We start from the raw sequence: 20,402 nt of genomic DNA, 5'->3' as shown, positions 1-20,402 counted from the left end.
AAAGTGAGTCCGTAAGTGACCGTGGAGGCCAATTCTGGATCCACACGTCCTTCCACAGTGGGGACATCGGTTTCTGGGCAGGAGTTGATCACGGTGTGGATTTGCCAAGCCTGCCTTCCTCTTGGCACGTTTCTCCCTTGCGCCCTGAATTTGTGCTTCTTCAGAATCCATGATGCCATTAGCAGAGGCTGTTCTCCAACTGGAGCACTCGGAGGCCAGTGCTTCCCAATTATCAGTTTTTATAATGCATTTTTAAAAGATTTGCTCTTTAAAACTCTTTTGTTGTCCACCAGTATTTTGCTTTCTGTTCTTAAGTTGGGAATAGAGTAGTTGCTTTGGAAGATGATAATCAGGCATCCGAACAACATGGGATCAATATATGCAAGAACAGAAATGTATAACTGAGACGATGTATCGTTTATTGTTTTTGTAACATTTAAACCAACTTTCTGCCGGTAAAGCTTTAAAACATACTTTTTGTGTGTGTTGAGAATTTATTTCTTCACAAAAAGTCAGAGCAGAGAGAGGACCTCCTCCGCTGGCTACATGAATCATCTACATCCCTGCCCTAATACCAAGAGCTAAATCAGTGGGGAGAGGAGACGACAGCAAGTGCAGCTGCCCCACCGAACTGTTTCCTTGGCAGATTGATTTGTGGGACTTAGGAGAGAGAGACCCTCGTGTTGCCTCTTTGCTTTGCTTTCCCATGTCCAGAGAGAGAGAGAGAGAGAGAGAGAGAGAGAGAGAATGTGCAGCAGCCAGAATTGTGAGGAAGGGGAGTCCACAGTAAGACAGAAGGGGTGCATGTTCTGGGGGTTCACCGTATTGGGTGCCTGAGGGTGACCAGGGATTGGTCTTGGCTCAGGGCAGGGTGCCCCTCTATGACATGCCCGGTGCCTTTATGAGGTGGCCTGGAACGCTGCCATGGGCCTCAGGTGGCCCAGAAAGGCAGCAGGGGAGGCCTAGTTGTTGTGGGCCCACAGGCCTGGGCAGCCAAGATGGAGGTGTCCCACGATGACTCCTTCAGCTGCTACTTCTCCTGCTGCTTGGTCCCCTGGTTCCTCCTTGGTGGCAGCGTCATCCTGTCCCTCCTCGTCTGCTTCTCCCGGAAGATTCTGCAGGGGAGGCTTCTTCCGGAGAGGAGAGCCTGTCCGCTGTCCGCAGGTGCCTGGCCCAAGTCGCCACAGGTGGGTATCTGCGTCTGAGGCGAAATGCAGCCAGGACTTTCATGCAACACAGGCGCACAACACTGTTGCCACATCTGCAAGAACTGACCTGGTTTAGGAACTCTGGTTCTGCACCTGAGCATGTGCAGAAAGGGAGGAAGGAGAGTCAAGGCTTTGGTGGCTCCTTAATGAGTCTGGTAGCAAGTGCAAACGCTCCTTAAAGTGCCCTTTGCTCAGTCTGGGTGAAGGATGCTTTGGGAGAAGATGGGGAGCAGCTGCTTCCACGTTTAAGCTCGCCGGAGAATCCCTCCTTTTCCCCAACCTGGTGCCCTCCAGCTGTTTTGGACTCCAATTCCCATCAGCCTCAGCATCATATGGCCACACTGGCTGGATCAGGCCAAAGGCAGGATCTGGACACAGCAACTGGGATTCAAGAGTTTTTATTGTCTCCAACTGTGGAGGCAGAGCAGAGCCATTATGTTTATAATGTATATACAAAATCATTGTGAACAGGTTAAAACATTAGCAGGATTCTATATACACTTGTAGGGACGCAGATGGCACTGTGGGTTAAACCACAGAGCCTAGGACTTGCCGATCAGAAGGTCGGCAGTTTGAATCCCTGCGACGGGGTGAGCTCCCATTGTTCAGTCCTGCCAACCTATCAGTTCAGAAGCACGTCAAAGTGCAAGTAGATAAATAGGTACTGCTCCGGCGGGAAGGTAAACGGCGTTTCCGTGCGCTGCTCTGGTTCGCCAGAAGCTGCTTAGTCCTGCTGGCCACATGACCCGGAAGCTGCACACCGGCTCCCTCGGCCAGTAAAGTGAGATGAGCGCCGCAATCCCAGAGTTGGCCACAACTGGACCTAATGGTCAGGGGTCCCTTTACCTTTACCTTATATACACTTGTAATGTTATAGGATGTAGAGATAACTTAGGAAGACGAAAGATTGGAGAAGTATTGATATGCAGCTGAAAATAGAATTAAGAGGACCCATGGATGGGATGGCGGGGGTGGGAGTTAGGAAATTCAGAGTAATCTCGATATGTGGAATATGTATGATCTTTTGATGTAAGTTTATCCTTTCTCTTACTTTTCTTTTTCTATATTTTCTTTATGTTTGAAATTAAATTTAAAAATTAACAAAGGCTCTTTTCCTTCCTTTGAGTAACTCTTCTCCCTCGTCTCTTCCTGACAGGCTCATCCCACGAGCAGAGACCGGCCCCAGGCAACTGTAAAAAAGGCGAAAGGTAACGCAGGGCGGGTGGTCCTGGGGGCATCCCGAGATCCCAGCTCCCCCAAATTGGTATCAGCACCACCAGGTGGTCCTGTTAGGAACCCGTTTTGGAAGCAGGGCTGTGAAATCCAAACTCCCCTTAGCTCAGCCAAGCTCTTTTCCTGCTCCTCTTCCTACAACTGCTGTGGCTTTCCTGTAACCTTCCCAACCAGCAGTTGGGCCAGATCCTGACACTAATGGTGACCCCAAGGCCCAACTCCTGCCTGCCCCAAAATTCTCCTCCCCCAACGTCCTTTCTCCTCTCTGTTCCCTGGAGTGGGTGCTTGTGAGGTGGGTCTCCCACACCTTCCATAGCATGCCCTGGAAGGGAGATGCACCAAGAAAAAAGCACACCCAGCTCTCTGGCCAACATACGTTTCAGTCGTGGGAGCGGTCCCTACTCGCAAATCAATAGTCAATTGTAACAAAAACTAATCCATTCATAAGTATGTATTCTGCCAAGGATTACAAACTCAAATGGACTAACATGAACTTACTGGTTTCTGATCCATAATTGACTTCTGAGTTCTGCTCAGTGATTGAAACCAAGACCTTCACATCTCTACTCATAAACTCTTATCTCTAATTCTGTAACTAATTATTGTGTTAGACATATCCTTATGAGTTTGTAATCCCTGTTTGAGTTTGTAATCCTTGTCAGAATACATACTTATGAATGGATTAGTTTTTGTTACAATTGACTACTGATTTGCGAGTAGGGACCACTCCCACGACTGAAACTTATACTGGCCAGAGTTCTTGGTGCGCTTTTTTCCTGGAAGGGAGATGGGCAACTTGCCGGTCAGAGTTCTGCCTCCTGCTTTCATCAGAGAACGCAGCGCGGTGGATTTCTTCAATAAACACAGTTGTGATGTCTGGGGTGACTTTATTTGGTCAGAGCAGCAGTGGCTGCTGGGAATCCCACAAGAGTCTCCCGGCCTCTAAATCACACATCCTTATCCAGAGGCATTCCCTTGCCTTAATTTTACATTTGCTGAAAAATCAAGTCACATTCTCAGAAGGAAAAGCGTGCTGGCATTGTCAGAGCTGGATGCCTGATTCCTCTCAGGATAGCTCAAGGCTGAGCTTTTCCTGCACAAAGATCCTTGACACGTTCTTAATACCATCTCCCAACAATATCCTTTCACGCTCCCTTTTACAGTCTTTGCATGTTGGTTCCCTATCGAAGCCTGTGCTGTCATTCCCACTCCAACAGCTCGCCCTCTTCTCCTCTGCAGACGTCCAAGGACAGCGGCCTGGACAGGCGCAGGATGGCCCCTCGCCCAGGACCCCTCGCCAGGACCCCATCCGCCACCTGCTGTGTGCTGACCCCGCCTGCACCCTCTGCGACAGGGTGGCTGTGCAGGCCAGACGGCTGGCGTACCCCAGAGGACGGGGCCTCCCATCTTCGCCAGCGCCGCTGGACCCCAACACCTCGTGCCTGGAGTACTCCAGCTGCCTAGACATGTCCAAATCGCCCGCTTCTGTCACTTTGCTCAGGAGCGACAGCGAGCCTGGCCCCGCCGGCAACCTCTCCCTTTCCACTCCGGGAGCACCTCTAGCACCCTGCACAGGTCCTCACCAGCTCAGGACCCCGAAGAAGCCGAGAGCGGCGAAGAAGGCTAAGCAGGAGGGTCTCAGGGGCCTGGAGGAATGCATGTGCTGCTCTGACGACTGGGCGGAAGAACAGGCCGCCCTCAGCACCTCCACCTTCACCTTCTCGGAGATCTCCTTCACCAGCAGGACAGATTACAGCTCCTCTTCTGCTCGGTCCAGGACATCCCTCGAAGTCACCCTCCGGCAAGTCTCTGAATGTTCGCTGAGGATCGAGAGCAGCACATCTTCCAGGCTATGGGGAGAGCCTGTGGAGGAGGAAGCCTTTGGCAGGAAGAGGAAATCCCCAGGGACCAGCCCCTCCAGAGGACGTCCCAAGAGACGAGGGCGCGCCAGGGAGAAAGGGTCTCCTGTTTTTTGTAGGAAACGGGGGTCTCTGAGGGCAGAGTTTGCTCCCACAGACACTCCCTTCCTGAAGGAGGCTGCCCGGGCAATCTTGGAGTGGCACGTGCTTTGGAAGCGAGCCCAGCATGCCCTGGGGCTGCCCCAGTCCCTCCTGCGCTCTCTCCGGGCCTTCATGCCCGCTGCTCCAGGGTCTGCCCCTCGAAAGGCCACGGGGGAGGTTGTGGCTGTGACCCAGCCTCAGGCGCCCTCCTTTCTGAGCGAGGACTCCAGGGCAGGACTCGAGAAGCACCTCCAGAAGATGGTGCGCCTCAAGCGCTGGGGGCTGCCACAGAGGGTGCGGGAGGCCCTGCAACACATGCACCCAGCCGCACCACGGAAAGTGCTCCAGAGCGAGGGCCGAGGGCTGGCGAGTTCAGGGGCCGGAGGAGCACAGCAGGAAGCCAGGGGCGTGAGCTTCAGACCCGCTGGTGCCTCTCCAGTGAAGCTCCCTCCGCCTGCCCAGAAGATGCCCGCCTCCCTGCTGAAGCCATTTCCCCTGGGCTGGAAGTACCTGCAGCCAACAAGCCATCCCCACCCGCAGGCGGAAGGAGAGAGGGTGGCGCTTGCTCCTGAGCGGGCCCGTCTCCAGGTGGCTCTCCCTTCTCGCCATGGAGCCCCCAGGCTGCAGCCTCCTGCCCCACCTCTCCCTGCTCTGGAGTTTGTGGCGCCCACTGCCTTGGACGCCCTGGAGACCCACGCCCTCCAGAGGAGGCTCCAGCACCAGTGGGGCCTCCCCGGCCTCCTCCAGAGGTCCCTGCAGCGCTTCCTCCCGGCTCCTCCACCCCGGCCACCAACCCGACGCCTCCTCGTCCCGCGGGGCTCCCAGCAAGTGCGCCCTGCCATCGGGCAGCTGCCCTGCATCCCGCCAGAGACCAAGAGGCTGCTGGAAAGCCACCTCAAGAGAGTCGTGATAGAGAGGCGCTGGGGCCTCCCCAGGCGGGTCTTGGAGTCCCTCCAGCACTTCCGGGGCCCCTCTCCCCCGCCAACAATAAAGCCCAGGGACAGGGAGAAGGTCTCTTGGCCCCACGGAGCTGAGCGGCTTCCACCCCAAAAGCTACCCGCCCTGCCAGAGAGGGGGGCCGCCTCCTCCCCAGAGAAGCGCTGGGGCTCCAGGCAGCAGGCCTTGCAGCGGCAAGTGGCCAAGAAAGCCCTGGAGACGCAGCTGGGCCTCTTTTCGCCCGTGGTGCGTCTGTCGCAAGAACTCAGCCGCCGAGTGGGCAGAGAGGCCCTTCCCAGGGTCCTGCCGCGGGGGCTGAGACCCCTCCGGCCGAGATCGCAGGCCTTCCCCTTCCTGGAGGAGTCTGCGCTGCAGGCGATTGAACTGAACCTTGTCCGGAAACAGCTGGCCTACCGTTGGGGGCTGCCCACGCTCTACAGGAGGTCCGTGGCTCTCCTGGTCCCCGGCCCTCCCCTCTCGCCCGCAGCCAGCACAACCGCAGCCAGGTTTGCCGCAACAGAGACCCTCTTTGTTGGCACTGAGGTCCGGGGAGAGCTGGAGTGGCACGTCAGGAGGAAGCAGGTGCAGCACACCTGGGGGCTGCCTGGCCTGGTCCAGCGCTCCCTCCGCAACCTTCTCCTCGCCACCCCCCAGCTGTGCCGCCAGAGGCGTGGGCAGGGGACTGTGACCATCCTCCAGGAGAGGCCCTTGTTCCTCCGCAAGGAAACCCGGCATAAACTGGAGCTGAATGTGCGGAAAAGGGTCGTTCTCCAGCGGTGGGGGCTGCCCAAGTTGGTACTGGAGTCCCTGCGCTTCCTCTTTCCAGAGATGCGGCTCCAGCCCCCCAGGAAGGAAGCAGCAAAATCTCCCCTGGCTCTGCCTGAGGGACGCAGCCCTGGTGACCGTGACAGAGGAGGCTACCTGGGGGCTTTTGCTAGTGTCATGGCAACTCCCCGGAAGGCTCACCTAGTGGTCTTGAAGCACCAGAAGATGGAGCAGCATGTGGCAAAGAGGTCCGTGGAGGTGCTCTTGGGGGTCTTCCCTCCCGTGGCCCAGCTTTCGTGGCGCCTCGCCTCGCTCTCCACAAGGCCGTTGCTCCCCCGGCCGATACGTCCCGGCCAAGGTGCCCTTCGACCTCACAGCAGCAGCTTCCTTCCTTTCGTCCGCCCAGAGGACGTGGGTCAGATTGAGCTAGCCGTTTGCCGGAGCCACCTGGCCTCCCTCTGGGGGCTGGGGGTGCGCTACACGGAGGTGCTGCGGGTGGTGCTCCGTGGGCCACCCACTCGGCCTCTTGCCCCCCAGCAAATGGGCCAGGAGTTCTTGGAGGCCCAGACACCATTCCTGGCCCAGTCGGACAGAGGCGTCCTGGAGCTGTGCGTCAGGAAGAGACGGCTGCAGCACCTGTGGGGGTTGCCTGCTCTCATCCAGAGGTCACTGAGGGCCTTCATGCAAGGCTCTCCCCTCCTGCTGGCTGGCCGTAGGGCCAGGATCCAAGTGGTTGTCCTGGAACAGGAGCTGCTCTTCCTCCCGGGGACAACCTGTAACCACCTGGAGCTCCACCTGCAGAAGATGAAGCTGCAGCGGCAGTGGGGGCTTCCCAGAAGAGTCCTGCAGTCCTTGAAGATCTTTGCCCCTTCAGGTCTTCTGGGCGAGGTCGGGAGGGGCAGGCCTTGGACACAGAGGCCCCCACAGCCCCCTCTGGAACAGCTGGTGCCCATAGGAGGTGTGGCCTTTCCCCAGGGGAGTCGGGGCCAGTTTGACATACAGGAAAAGGCCGAGGAGGAGGAGGAAAACATCCAACAAGAGGAGGAGCAGGAGAGCGGGGAAGGGTCCTTGAGCGGAAAAGAGGTCGCAGATAAATGCAGCAGCAGCAGCAGCCCAGAGAGCTGGTACGACACAGAAGAGGCGCCAACGTCCCATGAGGAATGTGCCGAATATTCTGCACCACGCCCAGCCTCCTGCGCCCACCAGTTTGGCAAGGGAAGCAGGACATGCCAGGCGCTAGAGCAAAAAGTCCTTGATGGGGACCGGGCTCTGCAGAGGACCCAGCCCAGAAGTGAAGGCAAAGGAGAGCAAGGAGACCCACCTCAGTTCCTGCCCGCGGGAGAAAGCATCCTCTTGGGCCGCCACAGGGACACTGACAAGAACCTGTCCCTGCTTGGCTCCATCGTGGAGAAGAAGCTGGGCCTACAGCAGGGGATCCACATCTGGCTGCATGACCAGGGAAGGCAGACGGAGGGGAGCCTGCCACGGGGCCACCAGGGGCCTGGCCTTCATGAGGACCAGAGGCATGCAAAGGAAATGGGAGCTCAACATCACTGGGGTGCCATAAGCTATGCAGGAGAAGCCGTCACTGTGAAGTGGGAAGAAACCCAGTGTTGCTTTAGTCAAGTAGCAGACTCTGCAGGGCAGGCAGGTGAGGAGGCTCAAGGCCTGGGTTCAGCCCCCACCCCCAAAGTGCAGCTGCTCCAGGCAGGCAGGATGGAGTCCCATGTCAGGCTTGAAGAATCTTCTGTAAGGGCAGCTTCATGGATGCCCTCGGAAATGGGCAGAGGGAGGAGTGGGGCGAGAGGCACAAGGCCCACAACAAGGGGGGAAGGGAGAGGCACGCTCAGTCAAGATGGGCTGCTTGGAAGTGGAGGACGGAGATCGAGGGGCAAGGAGAAGACACTGAGCAGCAAGGAACAGAGTTTGAGGAGCAGGGAGCAGAGATCCAGCAGCCGAAGTTCAAGCATTAAGGAGCGGAGGTCGAGCAGCAGGGAGCAGAGATGGAGGATCAAGGAGCAGAGATCGAGCAGCAAAGAGCAGAGATCGAGCAGCAAGGAGCAGAGATCGAGCAGCAGGGAGCAGAGATCGAGCAGCAGGGAGCAGAGATCGAGCAGCAGGGAGCAGAGATCGAGCAGCAAAGAGCAGAGATCAAGCAGCAGGGAGCAGAGATGGAGGATCAAGGAGCAGAGATGGAGGATCAAGGAGCAGAGATCGAGCAGCAGAAAAAAGAGATCAAAAATTGGGGCCTGGATATTCTGTGGCCGAAAACAGAAATCCGAGGGCAGAGCCCAAAATTCAAGCAAGCGGCGAGGCAGGTCTCGGAGCCAAGGGCAGAGCAAGCGAGGGCGCGGAGGCAACCATTTGCCAAGAGCCCAACCATAGCAGCACTGAAGGACCCAGAATTTATTTATTTACTGACATAGTTACGTTTTATATTCACGAGAGACCTCATTAAGTAAATTCTCTAGGCAGCAAACAAAATAAAAAGAGAACAAGAACCCGAGGCTTGTGTTGGAGCCATCACTGGGTTGCCATGTGTCCTCTTTTTCCGGGGTAAAATTTCTGTCCAGGTGCATTTTTCAAATTTGCCATTATGTCTCTGGCTATACTTTCTCGATGAGACATGGGCATAACTGGGGCTGAAGACTTGCTTTCCTCTTCTCTTCTTCTGCCCCCCCAGCAATATATCACAGCTTCTATAGCCTACATATAGTTGTTGTTGTTTAGTCATCTTAGTCGTATCCGTGACCCCATGAACCATGCCTTGGAAACTCTCACTTTCTTCTCAAAGCTCCTGCTTTTTTATATCCATGGAGTTTTCTTGGCAAAATACTGGAGTGGATTGCCAGTTCCTTCTCCAGGTGGATCACATTAGTCTAAACTCTCGGCTATGACCTGTCCGTCTTGGGTGGCCCTGCGTGGCATGGCTCACAGCTTCTCTGAGTTCTTGAAGCCCCTTCGCCACGACAAGGCAGGGATCCATTAGGGGTATTTAAAATGAGAGTTCTCATAGCACCCTCTTTTTTGCTCTTCCTAATAGGGCAACCCTAAAAGTATCCATAGTCAGCTTAAGAGACAACATCAGCCGATTTCATTGCTGAATAATGATTGTAAGTTATATGCATGGATTATGGAAAATCAGCTGAAAAGTGGTGTTAAGGGACTTCATATATCAAGATCAAGCTGGATTTCGACCAGGTAGACATTTGTGTAATAATGTTAGGAACACTATAGACATAATAGAGTATTTAGAGGTAAGAAATGAAAAACAAGCAGCATTAATATTTTTGGATGCGGAGAAAGCCTTTGACGACATTTTTTTTGTAAATAATTTTTATTCATTTCCCAATAATAATAATCATTCATATTGATAACAAATTAAACCAAATCTTACCAAATTCAAAAAACAATACATCCAATTATATTGTCTCAATTAATTTATTTCAATAGGGACTTCACGTGTTCTGCATTTCAAGAGCTAATATCCATCCTTTATTTTCTGCTGATACTGATCATCTGCTCCATCAGTCACCGGTATAACTCTCTCTCTTGTTTTATTTTACCATTCCTTATTTATAGTCCCGTAGGGGGCAATTTTCCCATATTGTTCTCAGTCTTAATATTTTAAAATATTAAATATTTTTTTAAAAAAATTAAAAATATCAAGGCCTTTGACAACATTTTTTGGTCATTTATAATTAAGTTGTTGGAAAATAAGGAGTCTGTAGATAGATTTGTAAAAGGAATCAAGGCAATGGTTACAGAGCAAACCGCAAATTTGATTGTCCATAATTCTGTGACTGAAAAATGTAAAATATTGGAGGGTACAAGATACGGGTTTCCCCTATCACTGCTCTAGAGATGCTGGCAAGAAGAATAAAAAATAAATAAATCCAGATATAAATGGGATGCAGGTGGGCCAACAGAGCTATAAATTAAAGGCCTTTGCTGATGATGTAGTGATGCCCATAGAGGAACCGCTGTCGTGTCCCCGGGGTGTTGGAAGAAATTAGAAAATAATGCAGAAGTAGCAGGGTTTCAAATAAAACTTAATAAATAATAATAAATAAAACTTAAGGTTTTAAAAAATGGATGCAGGCAAAAAACAGAATTGCAGTTAATCAGCAGGCTGACAATTGAAAAAACTTGGGAGTTTGGTTAACATAAAAAACCCCCAATATATTTCAAGACAACAATGCTAAAACTTGGAATGATCACAGGATCTGTTTCTATGGGCTGCAAAGACCTAAATCTAGACCGCAATGCCAATTTTTAACTGCAGATGGCAGAGGGATCCAATTTACTGCATTCCTTGCCAGGTTCTTATTTGTGTTCTCAACTCTCCCCCCCTTCTTTCCAAAGTGTCTTCTGCCCCCAGAATTGCCAGCTGGCCCACTTGGCCGGCTTGACTTTCTTGACAGAGCCGTCTCCAAGTGGACAGTGTTATTTAAAAGGAGACTCAGGCGTTCTGCCGCTTAGCCAGCGTGGCTTGAGAGAACGCAGCCTGCAGCCTTGCTCTCAAGGCTGATGTGCTTATGGAAGCAAGCAGGTGACCTTGAGGGTCCAGGAGAACAGAAAGAAGCCCCTCTGGCGGTGGCAGCAACAGGCCTCTCGGCGCTGCAGGGAGAGGGGTCAGATCAAAGCACCTGGACTTTGCGCTGGACCAGCAGCCTTTCCAGCCTCTATGTGCTCGCCTTGCCTCTTTGCTGCTCCCCTGGTGACTATCTTGGTTGGCCGATCAGCCGGCGGGTCAAAGGCGCCTTCCCAGCTGCTGCGGCTGCGGGATCCTGGCTTCCTTTCCGCTCAGCAGGAGGAAATGGGGGCAGCTTGGCTATGCTGGGAAGTCCTCAATGCAAGCAGAAGGATGAGAAACACGGAGCAGGAAACGGACCGCTGCCTCCCATGCCAAACCCGACTCCTTTGTTTCTCCAGGAACCAGCTTCCCCAGCAGAGCACAGCAGAGGCCCTTCTCTTAATAAGAATAAGAATGTTTATTTATACCCCGCCCTCCCCAGCCAAGACCGGGCTCAGGGCGGCTAACACCAAATATATACAGTCATACCTCGGGTTGCAGTTGCTTCAGGTTGAGCGTTTTCGGGTTGTGTCCCACAGTGACCTGGAAGTAACGGAACGTGTTACTTCTGGGTTTCGCCACTTGCACATGTGCAGATAGTCAAAATGACATCACGTGCATGCGCAGAAGCAGTGAATCGCGACCACTGCAGATGCGCAGACGCAGGTTACGTTTGCTTCAGTATGCGAATGGGGCTCCGGAATGGATCCCGTTTGTATCCAGAGGTACCACCGTAATACGTTAAAAACACAAAAACAAACAATTGGTTAAAATACAGTTCAAACTCACATTAAAAATAAAAATAAAGTTAAGTGGGAACCCATGAATCACAACCATAGGGGTAAGGAATATTAAATGTTCACCAGGCCCGGCCGCCCGTGCTGGTCCCATATGGGCCGATAGAAAAAGCCAAGGGGGCCACTTACATACAGGGTAAAGGATTCTTAAAGGATTCCCAGCCCCCAAATTTCCTTTGCTGGGCACTGTTGCGGGGAGGGAGCCGTGACCCAGATCTCCTGCCCTTCCCCCTTTTAAATAATGGTCCTTACAGCAGAAGGGGCACAACGAAGGGCAGTGCCAGGGAGATTCTCAGTTGCCCATCCTATTCATCTGCCAAGAGGCAGAGACGCACAAATGTGCCTTGTGGGTCTGTACCGACAGCCCGTTCAGCGATGAATTCGGAGAGAGCGGCTCCTTCCTCTGGCATCACTGGTCTGGTGAGACTCACTCCAGGGTCCACAGGCAGCCAGAGGACAGTGATGACCCCTTGCCATTGCCTCCTGCTCCTGCGTGATTTTTCTTCTGGCAAAACAGAAGCTCCAGAAGTTCACCAGGTCTGAGCAGTCAGCTCTCCTGCCTGGTGGGACTGGGGCATCACTGCCACTCCTCCTGCCACTTTCAGACCTGGCATTTCACAGCAGGTCGAACCAACTTCCAGTGCCAGCTTATGCCAGAAATTTGGCCCTTGGCCCTTCCCTGCATGGGCATTTGGCTGGCTGGCACTTTTCAGTTGGCTGACCTCTTGCCTTAGTTGCTCCTATATTCCACGTCCATCTTCAGTTTTTATTGCCTCATGAGATGATGTTCAATTTCAGAATGATTTATTGCATTTTTTTATGCTGTATACTTGAATTTTTATTTATTTTTTATTTTGACAAAGTAATAATAAAAAATAAATAAACCCCACCCCAATACCATTCCATTGTAACTATCCAGCCTCCCATAATGTCAACACTTCTTGCGATGGTTTAACCCCTTGTGATGGTTTGTACTTTAACAGTACAAATTCTACAAATACATTCCATATCTCCTCAAAATCATTTCTCCTGCATATTCCCTGTCTTACCTGCATGGCACGTTAATTTATCATTAATAGCTATATCCCACACCTCTTTATACCATTCTTCTATTTTATATTCTGCTTGCCCCTTCCACTTCTTAGCTATAATAAATCGTGTGGCTGTCAATCAATTTGTGAGCAAGTCCTTCACAGCCTGCGAACCTTCCACCCCATCATAAATTGATAATAATGCTACCTCTGGATTTTCAGTCAGCTTTAACCTAGAGATTTCTGTTATCTCCTTACACACCTTTTGCCCCCCCCCCAAAGTTCATATTTACACCCCCACCACATGTGAGCATAAGTCCCAGTTTCCTGGCATCCCCTCCAACATAACACAGAATATCCCTTGTTTATTTGATTTAATCTTACTGGTGTTAAATATCATCTCCAAATTAATTTATAATAATTTTCTTTTATTCTTCTAGACAACATTTTCAAAGTGTGTTTCTCCCATATTACCCCCAGCTTAGACTATTTATCTGCCCTGCTGTCTCCTTTTCCCACACCTCTTTTAATTGCTGCTGTTGATCCTCCATTTTCTACTAATATTTTATAAATTTCACTGGGTTTTTTTGGCAATTCTAATTTTTTTTCTACACAGCACCCTGGGCTTGGGTTTGACAGTGGAAGGGCAAGGTGTAAGTGTTCTCAGTTAAATAAAATAAAACTAAGAAGAAGCCAACCCCATCTCTGAACAGGAGCCACGTCTGCAGAATTGCCCTGTTATGAAAACATGGTGTGTTGCTGTGGACTGGGGTGACATCAGCCTGCCATCGAGTTTCTCTGTTATGCTGACGGCACTCCAGGAGCTCAGCCTGCACCCTGTTGCCAGGCAATGGCCAAACAATGCCAGGCCCTTCTCCCAGAAGGGCATCTGCTGGAAGTGCCAGCCCCTGCCAGGCTGCACAAGCTCCAAAGCGCTAGCGCAAAGCAAGGCGCCATTCAATAATCTACTGGCTCCGCAGAGAGCAGGAGCCCACTCCACTCTTTTGCTATTGGGCCCATTCAGAGGGGCTTTTGAAGATATGTGGCTGGATAGCTCAGTTAGTACAGTAAAGGTAAAGGTAAAGGTAAAGGGACCCCTGACCATTAGGTCCAGTCGTGACCTACTTGGGGGTTGCGGCGCTCATCTCGCTTTACTGGCCGAGGGAGCCAGCGTACAGCTTCCGGGTCATGTGGCCAGCATGACTAAGCCGCTTCTGGAGAACCAGAGCAGCGCACGGAAACGCGTTTACCTTCCCGCCGGAGCGGTACCTATTTATCTACTTGCACTTGACGTGCTTTCGATCTGCTAGGTTGGCAGGAGCAGGGACCAAGCAACGGGAGCTCACCCCATCGTGGGGATTCGAACCGCCGACCTTTTGATCGGCAAGTCCTAGGCTCTGTGGTTTAACCCACAGCACCACCCGCATCCCTCAGTTAGTACAGTAGGAGACTCTTAATCTCAGGGTTGTGGGTTCAAACTCCACACTGGGCAAAAAGGTTTTTGCATTGCAGGGGGTTGGACCAGATGCCGACAAGTCTTTGGGCCCTTATAGGTGTGAGATTTTGCCACAGTGAGCTGGCTAATCCATCAAGTGCTTCAGGAAATGACAGCTGGAGTGCAATTCTTTTTATTTAGTCAAGTGCAAATGCTGCACAGTGTGTCACATCCAGCAGCAGACCACCCCAAACCCACCACTCACTGCATCTTCACCAGAGCAGCCTTGGGTCCTTCCTGGGAGGAGGCCTTCTCACTAAGGCTGAGTTCGTTCTGGCCCTGGCAGGGCAAAGAAGGCTCTCTCCATCTCAGAGGGGTAGCAGGAATGGCCGCCCAGCCGGAGAGCAGCCGGCATGTGCAGAGGATGGGGCAGGCAGGGTTCACAGGAGCCAAGAATCAGAAGCACCCAAAGAAGTGTTTACAGGGAACTGAGCAGGGAGGAAGCAGAACGAGTCGATTTACTTGCAGCCTTGATGGACCACTTTATAACAAAAAGGCACCCGGGTTGCTTGCAACATAAACCTTTTGGGAGACTTTTAAAAACAACAGTGAAAAATACAACAGCCCCAAACCAATACCGTAAAGTAAACCGTAAGGCTAAAACAGAACTAGACACCATGAGATTGAAAAGGCTGAGAAAATTCCAGAAAGAGCCTTTGCTTGGCACCATGAGCTTCTCTGGGAAGGACCTTCCATACCCGGGGGCCACCACGGAGGAGACCTTTTCTCCTGTGGAAACACCTGCAGAAGGGCCTTTGGGGAGGGTCTCTAGGTCAGGGTAGGAAACCATGGGGAGGGGGGTATTCTTCAGGTGTCCTGACTCAAGCTGTGAAGGGCCTTCAAGGTCCAGGCCAGGACTTTGAATTGGGCCTGGAAAGGAGGAGGAGGAGCCGGTGAAGATAATGAGCCCCTGTCTTGATGTCCTCACATTGTCCAGTCCCTGAACTCCCTATTCTGAACTCAGTTTCCAGGCCACTTTCCAAGGCGGCCCCCTCCCGCAAACACAAGGCAGGAACCCAAATCCCAAGTCGACAGGGCTTGGAGGATAACCAAGGCAAGGCCACATCCCAAGGAGCAGAGGGAAGATGTTGCCGAAGAGGTCGGGGGGGGGGGTTGCCTCACTTTGCTTCTTCTGCCCACCTGGGAGGGTGGCTGCGAGGCAGAGCCAGCCCCGGGTGGCGTGTGGCTTGGCAGCTGCCCTTGGCCGCCAGGTTCACACGCAGCGGCTGAAGGCTGAGTCATCTCTTCTGCGTCTGGTGTTGTTTAACTGGGCTGCCTCTTATTTGCCTTTCCAGGCACAGGCGGCGCAAAGCAAACGGCAGGGAAAGGGCAAACAGAAACAGGTGCGCAGCTCCCTCCTGCTCAAGCAAAGGCCATGCAGCAGCAGCAGCAGCAGCGGCTCACCTGCAAGCGGGCGGAGACTGGTCAGGGGAAGAGGGAAGCCCAGGGCTGAATGTCCTGGCCCCGGCTGCTTCACTCCAAGGACGGCCACACATGCACTAAGAAGGCCATGGATGATAATAATAATAATAATAATAATAATAATAATAATAATAATAATAATTTATTACTTATACCCTGCCCATCTGGCTGGGTTTCACCAGCCACTCTGGGCGGCTTCCAACAAGAGATTAAAAATACATTAAATTAGATGATGATGATAAACATAATGATTTTTTAAACCTTCTGGTTGCTTGTCACCCAAAAGTCTCCCAGCAACTTGTGTGTATATACAAACACACATAACACCGTAAGGGGAAAAGGGGTGATCATTACTATTGTCATATAATACCTAAAACTTAGGGAAACCCAAAGTCACAAACAACACACCCACCGTATGAATGATAGCGCATAACCTTAACTACGCTCAAATAATCAACAGAGACCCCTCCCACCCACTAATTAGCAGAGAAATAACTATTCCTTCTTCCCTGACCCACCCCAAAGTCTGCTGCCCTGCCAGTGGGTGCAGATGGGGGGGGGGGCGACTCCCTCCTGCTCCCCCCCCCCAGGGAAGGCTGCATGATCTCCGCCTTCAGGGGGAGCAGCAACAAGGCGAGTGGGGAAAGTGAAAAGAATTTACCTTCCTAGTTTACACATTCTTTCTGTTCCTTCTTTCCAGGAACTTTGGGTACGGATTATTTAAAATATGGTTCCTAGTCCTGAAATGAGTTTGCGTATTGGAAAAATATTTGTGTTTTTGTGTTTTTTATTTTTCATCTTTTTTGCTGTGTCTTTAGTTATTTTTAAAATGAGGCTGCATTTTAAATTGTATTTTAGCCTGTATATTAAATTAGTGTCCCCCCCCATTATGTTTTTATCATAATTTTACGGGTGTTAGCGCCCTGAGCCTGGCTCTGGCTGGGGAGGGCAGGGTATAAATAGAAAAATTTTATTATTATTCTTCATTATTTTACTTGTTTTGATGATGGATTGTTGGTGTGGATTTTTTTTTGCTGGTAAATTAATAAAGCATTTATAAAAAGAAAAGAAAGTGGAGAGTGAAGTTATTGCTGATGATAAAGCAACGACGCCGACGCTGCGCGCCCCTTCCTAAGGGCACCTCTGAGCGCGCGCCGAGCGCCCTCCTCCTTCCCGGCGGGGCAGGTGCGCCGAGGGGCGTGGCCTCGGCAGGTGCGGCGTCTGTCCGGCCTGGCCCCGCCCCTCGGGCGCCGTCCGGGCGCGGCGATTGGCTGCGTGGCGGCGGCGGCGTCGCCCTTCGCGACGGGGTCTCCGGCGCGCCTCCCGGCGGGCCTGGCTCCTGGCTGCTCCCGCGCCGCGGGTTCGAGTCCCGGCCTCGGCCTGGCGGGTGGGGGGCATGAGGAGGACGAGAGGCCGGGCGCCGCGCGGCACCGCCCCCCCGCAGCAGAGGCCCCCGCGACGCCGGAGGAGGCGGCGGCGCCCCGGAGGAGGGCGCCCTGAGCCCGGCCCGCCCCAGCCATGTCCCTCCTCTGCGTCCGAGGTGAGTCAGGCCCGGGAAGCGCCTCCGCTGTCCTCGGGAAGAACCGGGAAGAAGAGTAATCATCACGGGGAGGCTCCCGCCGGCGCCCAGAGCTGTCCACGTCCCCCCTTTTAAAGGGAAATTCCCTTATTCCGAATAGGATTCCTCGCAAGAAAGGGGAAAAGTGGGCAGCTATGCTGACGCCCCCCCCCAAGAAGGCGCCCCCTTCCCTCCCTTCCGCAGGGCTCGGCAGCCAAAGGGTTAATGCAGGCGGGGGGGGGGGGTTGTTTGATGTTGTTGTTTGTGGTGCTGCTTCGGCCTCTCTCTCTCCCCCCCCCCGATGCTCTTCCCCGCCCCTCCCGGCCCCCCAGCGCCCCTGCCTCTCCTTGGAAATGTGGCCATGGGGGGGGGATGTGGGGAGGAGGGAAACGGGCTCCCACCCTGGGGAGTTTTCTCCAGCTCGGCCTTCAAGCCATAGCTGTCAACTTTCCTCCTTTTTAAAGGGAAATTCCCTTATTCCGAATAGGATTCCTTGCAGGAAAAGGGGAAAGTGGGCAGCTATGCTTAAAGCTGTGAGTCCAATAGACACATTGAGTCCACTTTCTTCCAGTGCCCGCGGTAATAAAGCCATGGGTTCGAAGAGATCCCAAAAGTATTTAGATCAACTTTTAAGAAATGAACTTTTAGAAGCTGGCAGAGGGAGACTTAATGCAAGCAACCCAGGCGCTTGGTCCTGCGATGCCCAAGGGGCTCTCTTGGGTCAGGTACGAGTTTCATTTTAGTGGTCAGTTATCTTATAGCAATACAAGGAAGTGAAATGAGGAGCTCCTTAATCTGGTGATGTCAGATGCTTACACACCTGGGCAGCAACACGGAAACAGCCCTCCTCTTACCTGTATTTTGGTAACAAAGGGCAAGTCAGGTGCCTAACACAGCTCCCCCCCCCCCAGGAACTACAGCATGTGAGGCTGCTTCTGAGAAAGCCCATTCCGTTGCCAAAAAGCTATTAACTGCCAGAAAGTTATTCCCAATATTTAGTTGGAATCTCCTTTCTTGCAACTGGAATCCATTGACTTGGGTCCTGCACTCCGGAGTAGCAGAAAACAAGCTTGCTCCATCCTCCATGTGGCAGTTCTGTAGATATGTGGGTCTGTACAAATGTATGCACATACCCACAACACACAACACACATCTGATGAATTGGACCTTAGTGCGAGAAAGGATGCTGGGCTGAACTTGTTAGTCTGTAAGGCAAGAAGGGGGGAGGGCTTATTTTAGACTCCCACTCACATCAGACTCAGCCAGTGGGGCCAGTGATGATGGATGTTGTCAGCCCACTCCATCAAGAGGGCCACAGGCTCCTCATCCTTTAAGCACTTGGTTGCTGTAACATGGGAGTCGGTGGAGAAAAACCAAACACGTCACCCAAGAATACCAGTATCCTTAAAAGTCACAAATCCCATGTGAGTCTGCATGATTTTTGTGTGCCAGGGCTATATCATGCGCTTGCTGAAGCCTTATTGTCCCTCGATTGTCCAAATGATGCGCTGAAGTAGGGGAAGAGAACGTGCTGCCATTGTATTACCTTCTCCACTTTTATGTGGGGAGCTTCTGGAGATGGGCAAGACAGGTGTGTAGATGCTGGGCGTGACAGCTGTGTTGGTGAGCTGCTTTTAGGTCAGCTGTGGGTCTGGAAATTCTGCGTATGAAGTGGCTGGCTAAATTGGGGGACCTTTCTTCACAGTGCGCTGCTGATTTCTTGTGGTTTTGTTACTTTGGAACATAGGGAGCTTCCTTATACAGTGTCAGACGAATACTCCACCTATCTCAGTGTATAATGAGCCTGTCTGTTGACAAAGCAGCGGATGGGCATATGTCGTGCTTATTCTGCACAGCTTGAACTTTTCGGCCACTGGAAAACCGCCAGTGAGCAGAAAAGCAAAATGCACATGGTTTCTTTTCACCTGCTTCCTTGTTTGAGCGTTCAATATTTTCATTGTTGCGCTTGCCAGCTTGCATCTGCCGCCGTGAGAGAGAGAGAAGCCTTCAGATTCCCTGTACTATGGCAGCGCTGAGCGGAATAGGATTTGGCTAAAGCACTATAAAAATAAGCACTCTCGGCATCTATCTGCATATTTCTGATCAGTGCTGTTTTAAGAGGAGCAGATGCTTTGCTGAAATCAGTGATTATCTAACTCTGAACTCAACTATAGCCATTCACATGTGGCTTGAGCTAGACAGCCCTCCTGCCTCCCCCATGCCTGAACCTCTGCTCTGTTAACCTGGGGGGGGGGGGCGGGGAGAAAGGTGCTTCCTTAACTGAAGAGGGCCTTCTTTGTTTTCAAGGTTATGACTTGTTGCTTTCTTATTTGCCTTGCACAGTCTCAGTGCGTGGAAACATCAAGGATATGTGAGGCCTTACCAGGGGTAGCTTGCTTTTGCGGGGGTGGGGTGGAGGGGGGCTGGATAGTGTCTACAGGAGCTCCTGAGCCTTGCTATGTTTCAGAGGTTAGGCAGAACCTTTTCTTCAAAATCTGCTGCTTAGCTTTCTAGGTTACAATACACTGTTTTTTTGTGGACCACCTCTAGTCACTGAGCAGAATAAAAAATGCTGCATGCACAAAGTGATTTACAAAGGGTGGTAAACAAGAAGAAACCCCTCCAAAAGAATGGGAATAAAGGAACCTGATGCACAAGCTGTAGTTTTTACATTGCAAAGGCTTGGTTCCAGTTTTCGAAACTCAGGTGTATAAGCTAGGTGCCCAGAAAAAAACCCCAGGGACAGGTAGGTCTCCAACAGTGAAGGTGCCCGATGGACCTCGGGGGGGAAGGAAACTGCACAACTTACGCCCACCCCCAAAATACTGCCTCCCAATCCAGGATTCCCAGGGCAGGGTGAACCTAACTCAGCCCAAATCCTTATAGCAAACACCAGAGGAATGATGTTTTTCTTTTAGCAAATAGTTAAATAAAATAAACAAATGGGAAATAACTATCAATCATAATAAGAAATCATAACTAATAAAACATCAGAACTACAGCTAAGAACATAAACTACAATAACATGTATTAATGGTGTCTTTTATCATGTGGACTACAAACATAAGTGAAACTCCTTAAAAACAAACTCATGGGAACAACTATATAGCTACCGTAACTATATCTACATCTAAAAGATCAAGATGAAACTTAATCCAAACCATACATGAAAGACAGTGCCATATATAAACACCTCCACCAAGACAAATCGGGCACCTGTGATAGTCCCCCTCCCAACCAAATCCAGCCCAAACAGACCATTGGTCCCTCATTCCTCCAAGAGTTCCACAGCTTGAGCAACTCCTTCCACATTTGCTGCAAAGAGCAGTTCTATGCTTCCCTGTGGGAGAATTCTACATGATTCCCAACCAAGTGTTCAGT

At 51.7% G+C, this 20,402-nt stretch overlaps 4 protein-coding genes across 10 annotated transcripts in view; 2 read left to right on the top strand and 2 right to left on the bottom strand.

Moving 5' to 3' along the window:
* The window catches only part of STOML2 (stomatin like 2), a 253,111-nt gene that overhangs the window by 51,714 nt on the left and 180,995 nt on the right, over positions 1–20,402 (bottom strand). The gene's annotated exons all lie outside the window — the stretch shown is intronic.
* Positions 1–20,402, bottom strand: part of PIGO (phosphatidylinositol glycan anchor biosynthesis class O) — a 110,852-nt gene that overhangs the window by 73,346 nt on the left and 17,104 nt on the right. The window lies entirely within an intron of this gene.
* Positions 999–8,648, top strand: SPATA31F1 (SPATA31 subfamily F member 1). The gene is made up of 3 exons (XM_053409110.1): positions 999–1,187; positions 2,365–2,472; positions 3,605–8,648. Exons 1-3 carry the CDS (start codon positions 999–1,001, stop codon positions 8,525–8,527), a joined length of 5,220 nt encoding a protein of 1,739 aa, XP_053265085.1. The 3' UTR covers positions 8,528–8,648.
* UNC13B (unc-13 homolog B) overlaps positions 16,801–20,402 on the top strand; it is a 154,442-nt gene continuing 150,840 nt past the window's right edge. For all 7 annotated transcript variants that reach the window (XM_053408507.1, XM_053408506.1, XM_053408501.1 and 4 more), the window contains exon 1: positions 16,801–17,003. In XM_053408507.1, the coding sequence (XP_053264482.1) occupies positions 16,982–17,003 (22 nt within the window). In that variant the 5' untranslated portion in view covers positions 16,801–16,981. The remainder of the gene's footprint in view (positions 17,004–20,402) is intronic.

This window comes from Podarcis raffonei, chromosome 11 (assembly GCF_027172205.1).
Source record: "Podarcis raffonei isolate rPodRaf1 chromosome 11, rPodRaf1.pri, whole genome shotgun sequence".
NCBI lineage: Eukaryota > Metazoa > Chordata > Lepidosauria > Squamata > Lacertidae > Podarcis > Podarcis raffonei.
This window is presented reverse-complemented; position numbering and strand designations above follow the sequence as displayed.

Coding starts and splice junctions, on each gene's coding strand:
- SPATA31F1 (XM_053409110.1), top strand. CDS start 999: ATGGAGGTGTCCCACGATGACTCCTTCAGCTGCTACTTCTCCTGCTGC. Junction 1,188..2,364: donor CCTGGCCCAAGTCGCCACAG/GTGGGTATCTGC, acceptor TCTTCCTGACAG/GCTCATCCCACGAGCAGAGA. Junction 2,473..3,604: donor ATCCCAGCTCCCCCAAATTG/GTATCAGCACCA, acceptor TCCCTTTTACAG/TCTTTGCATGTTGGTTCCCT.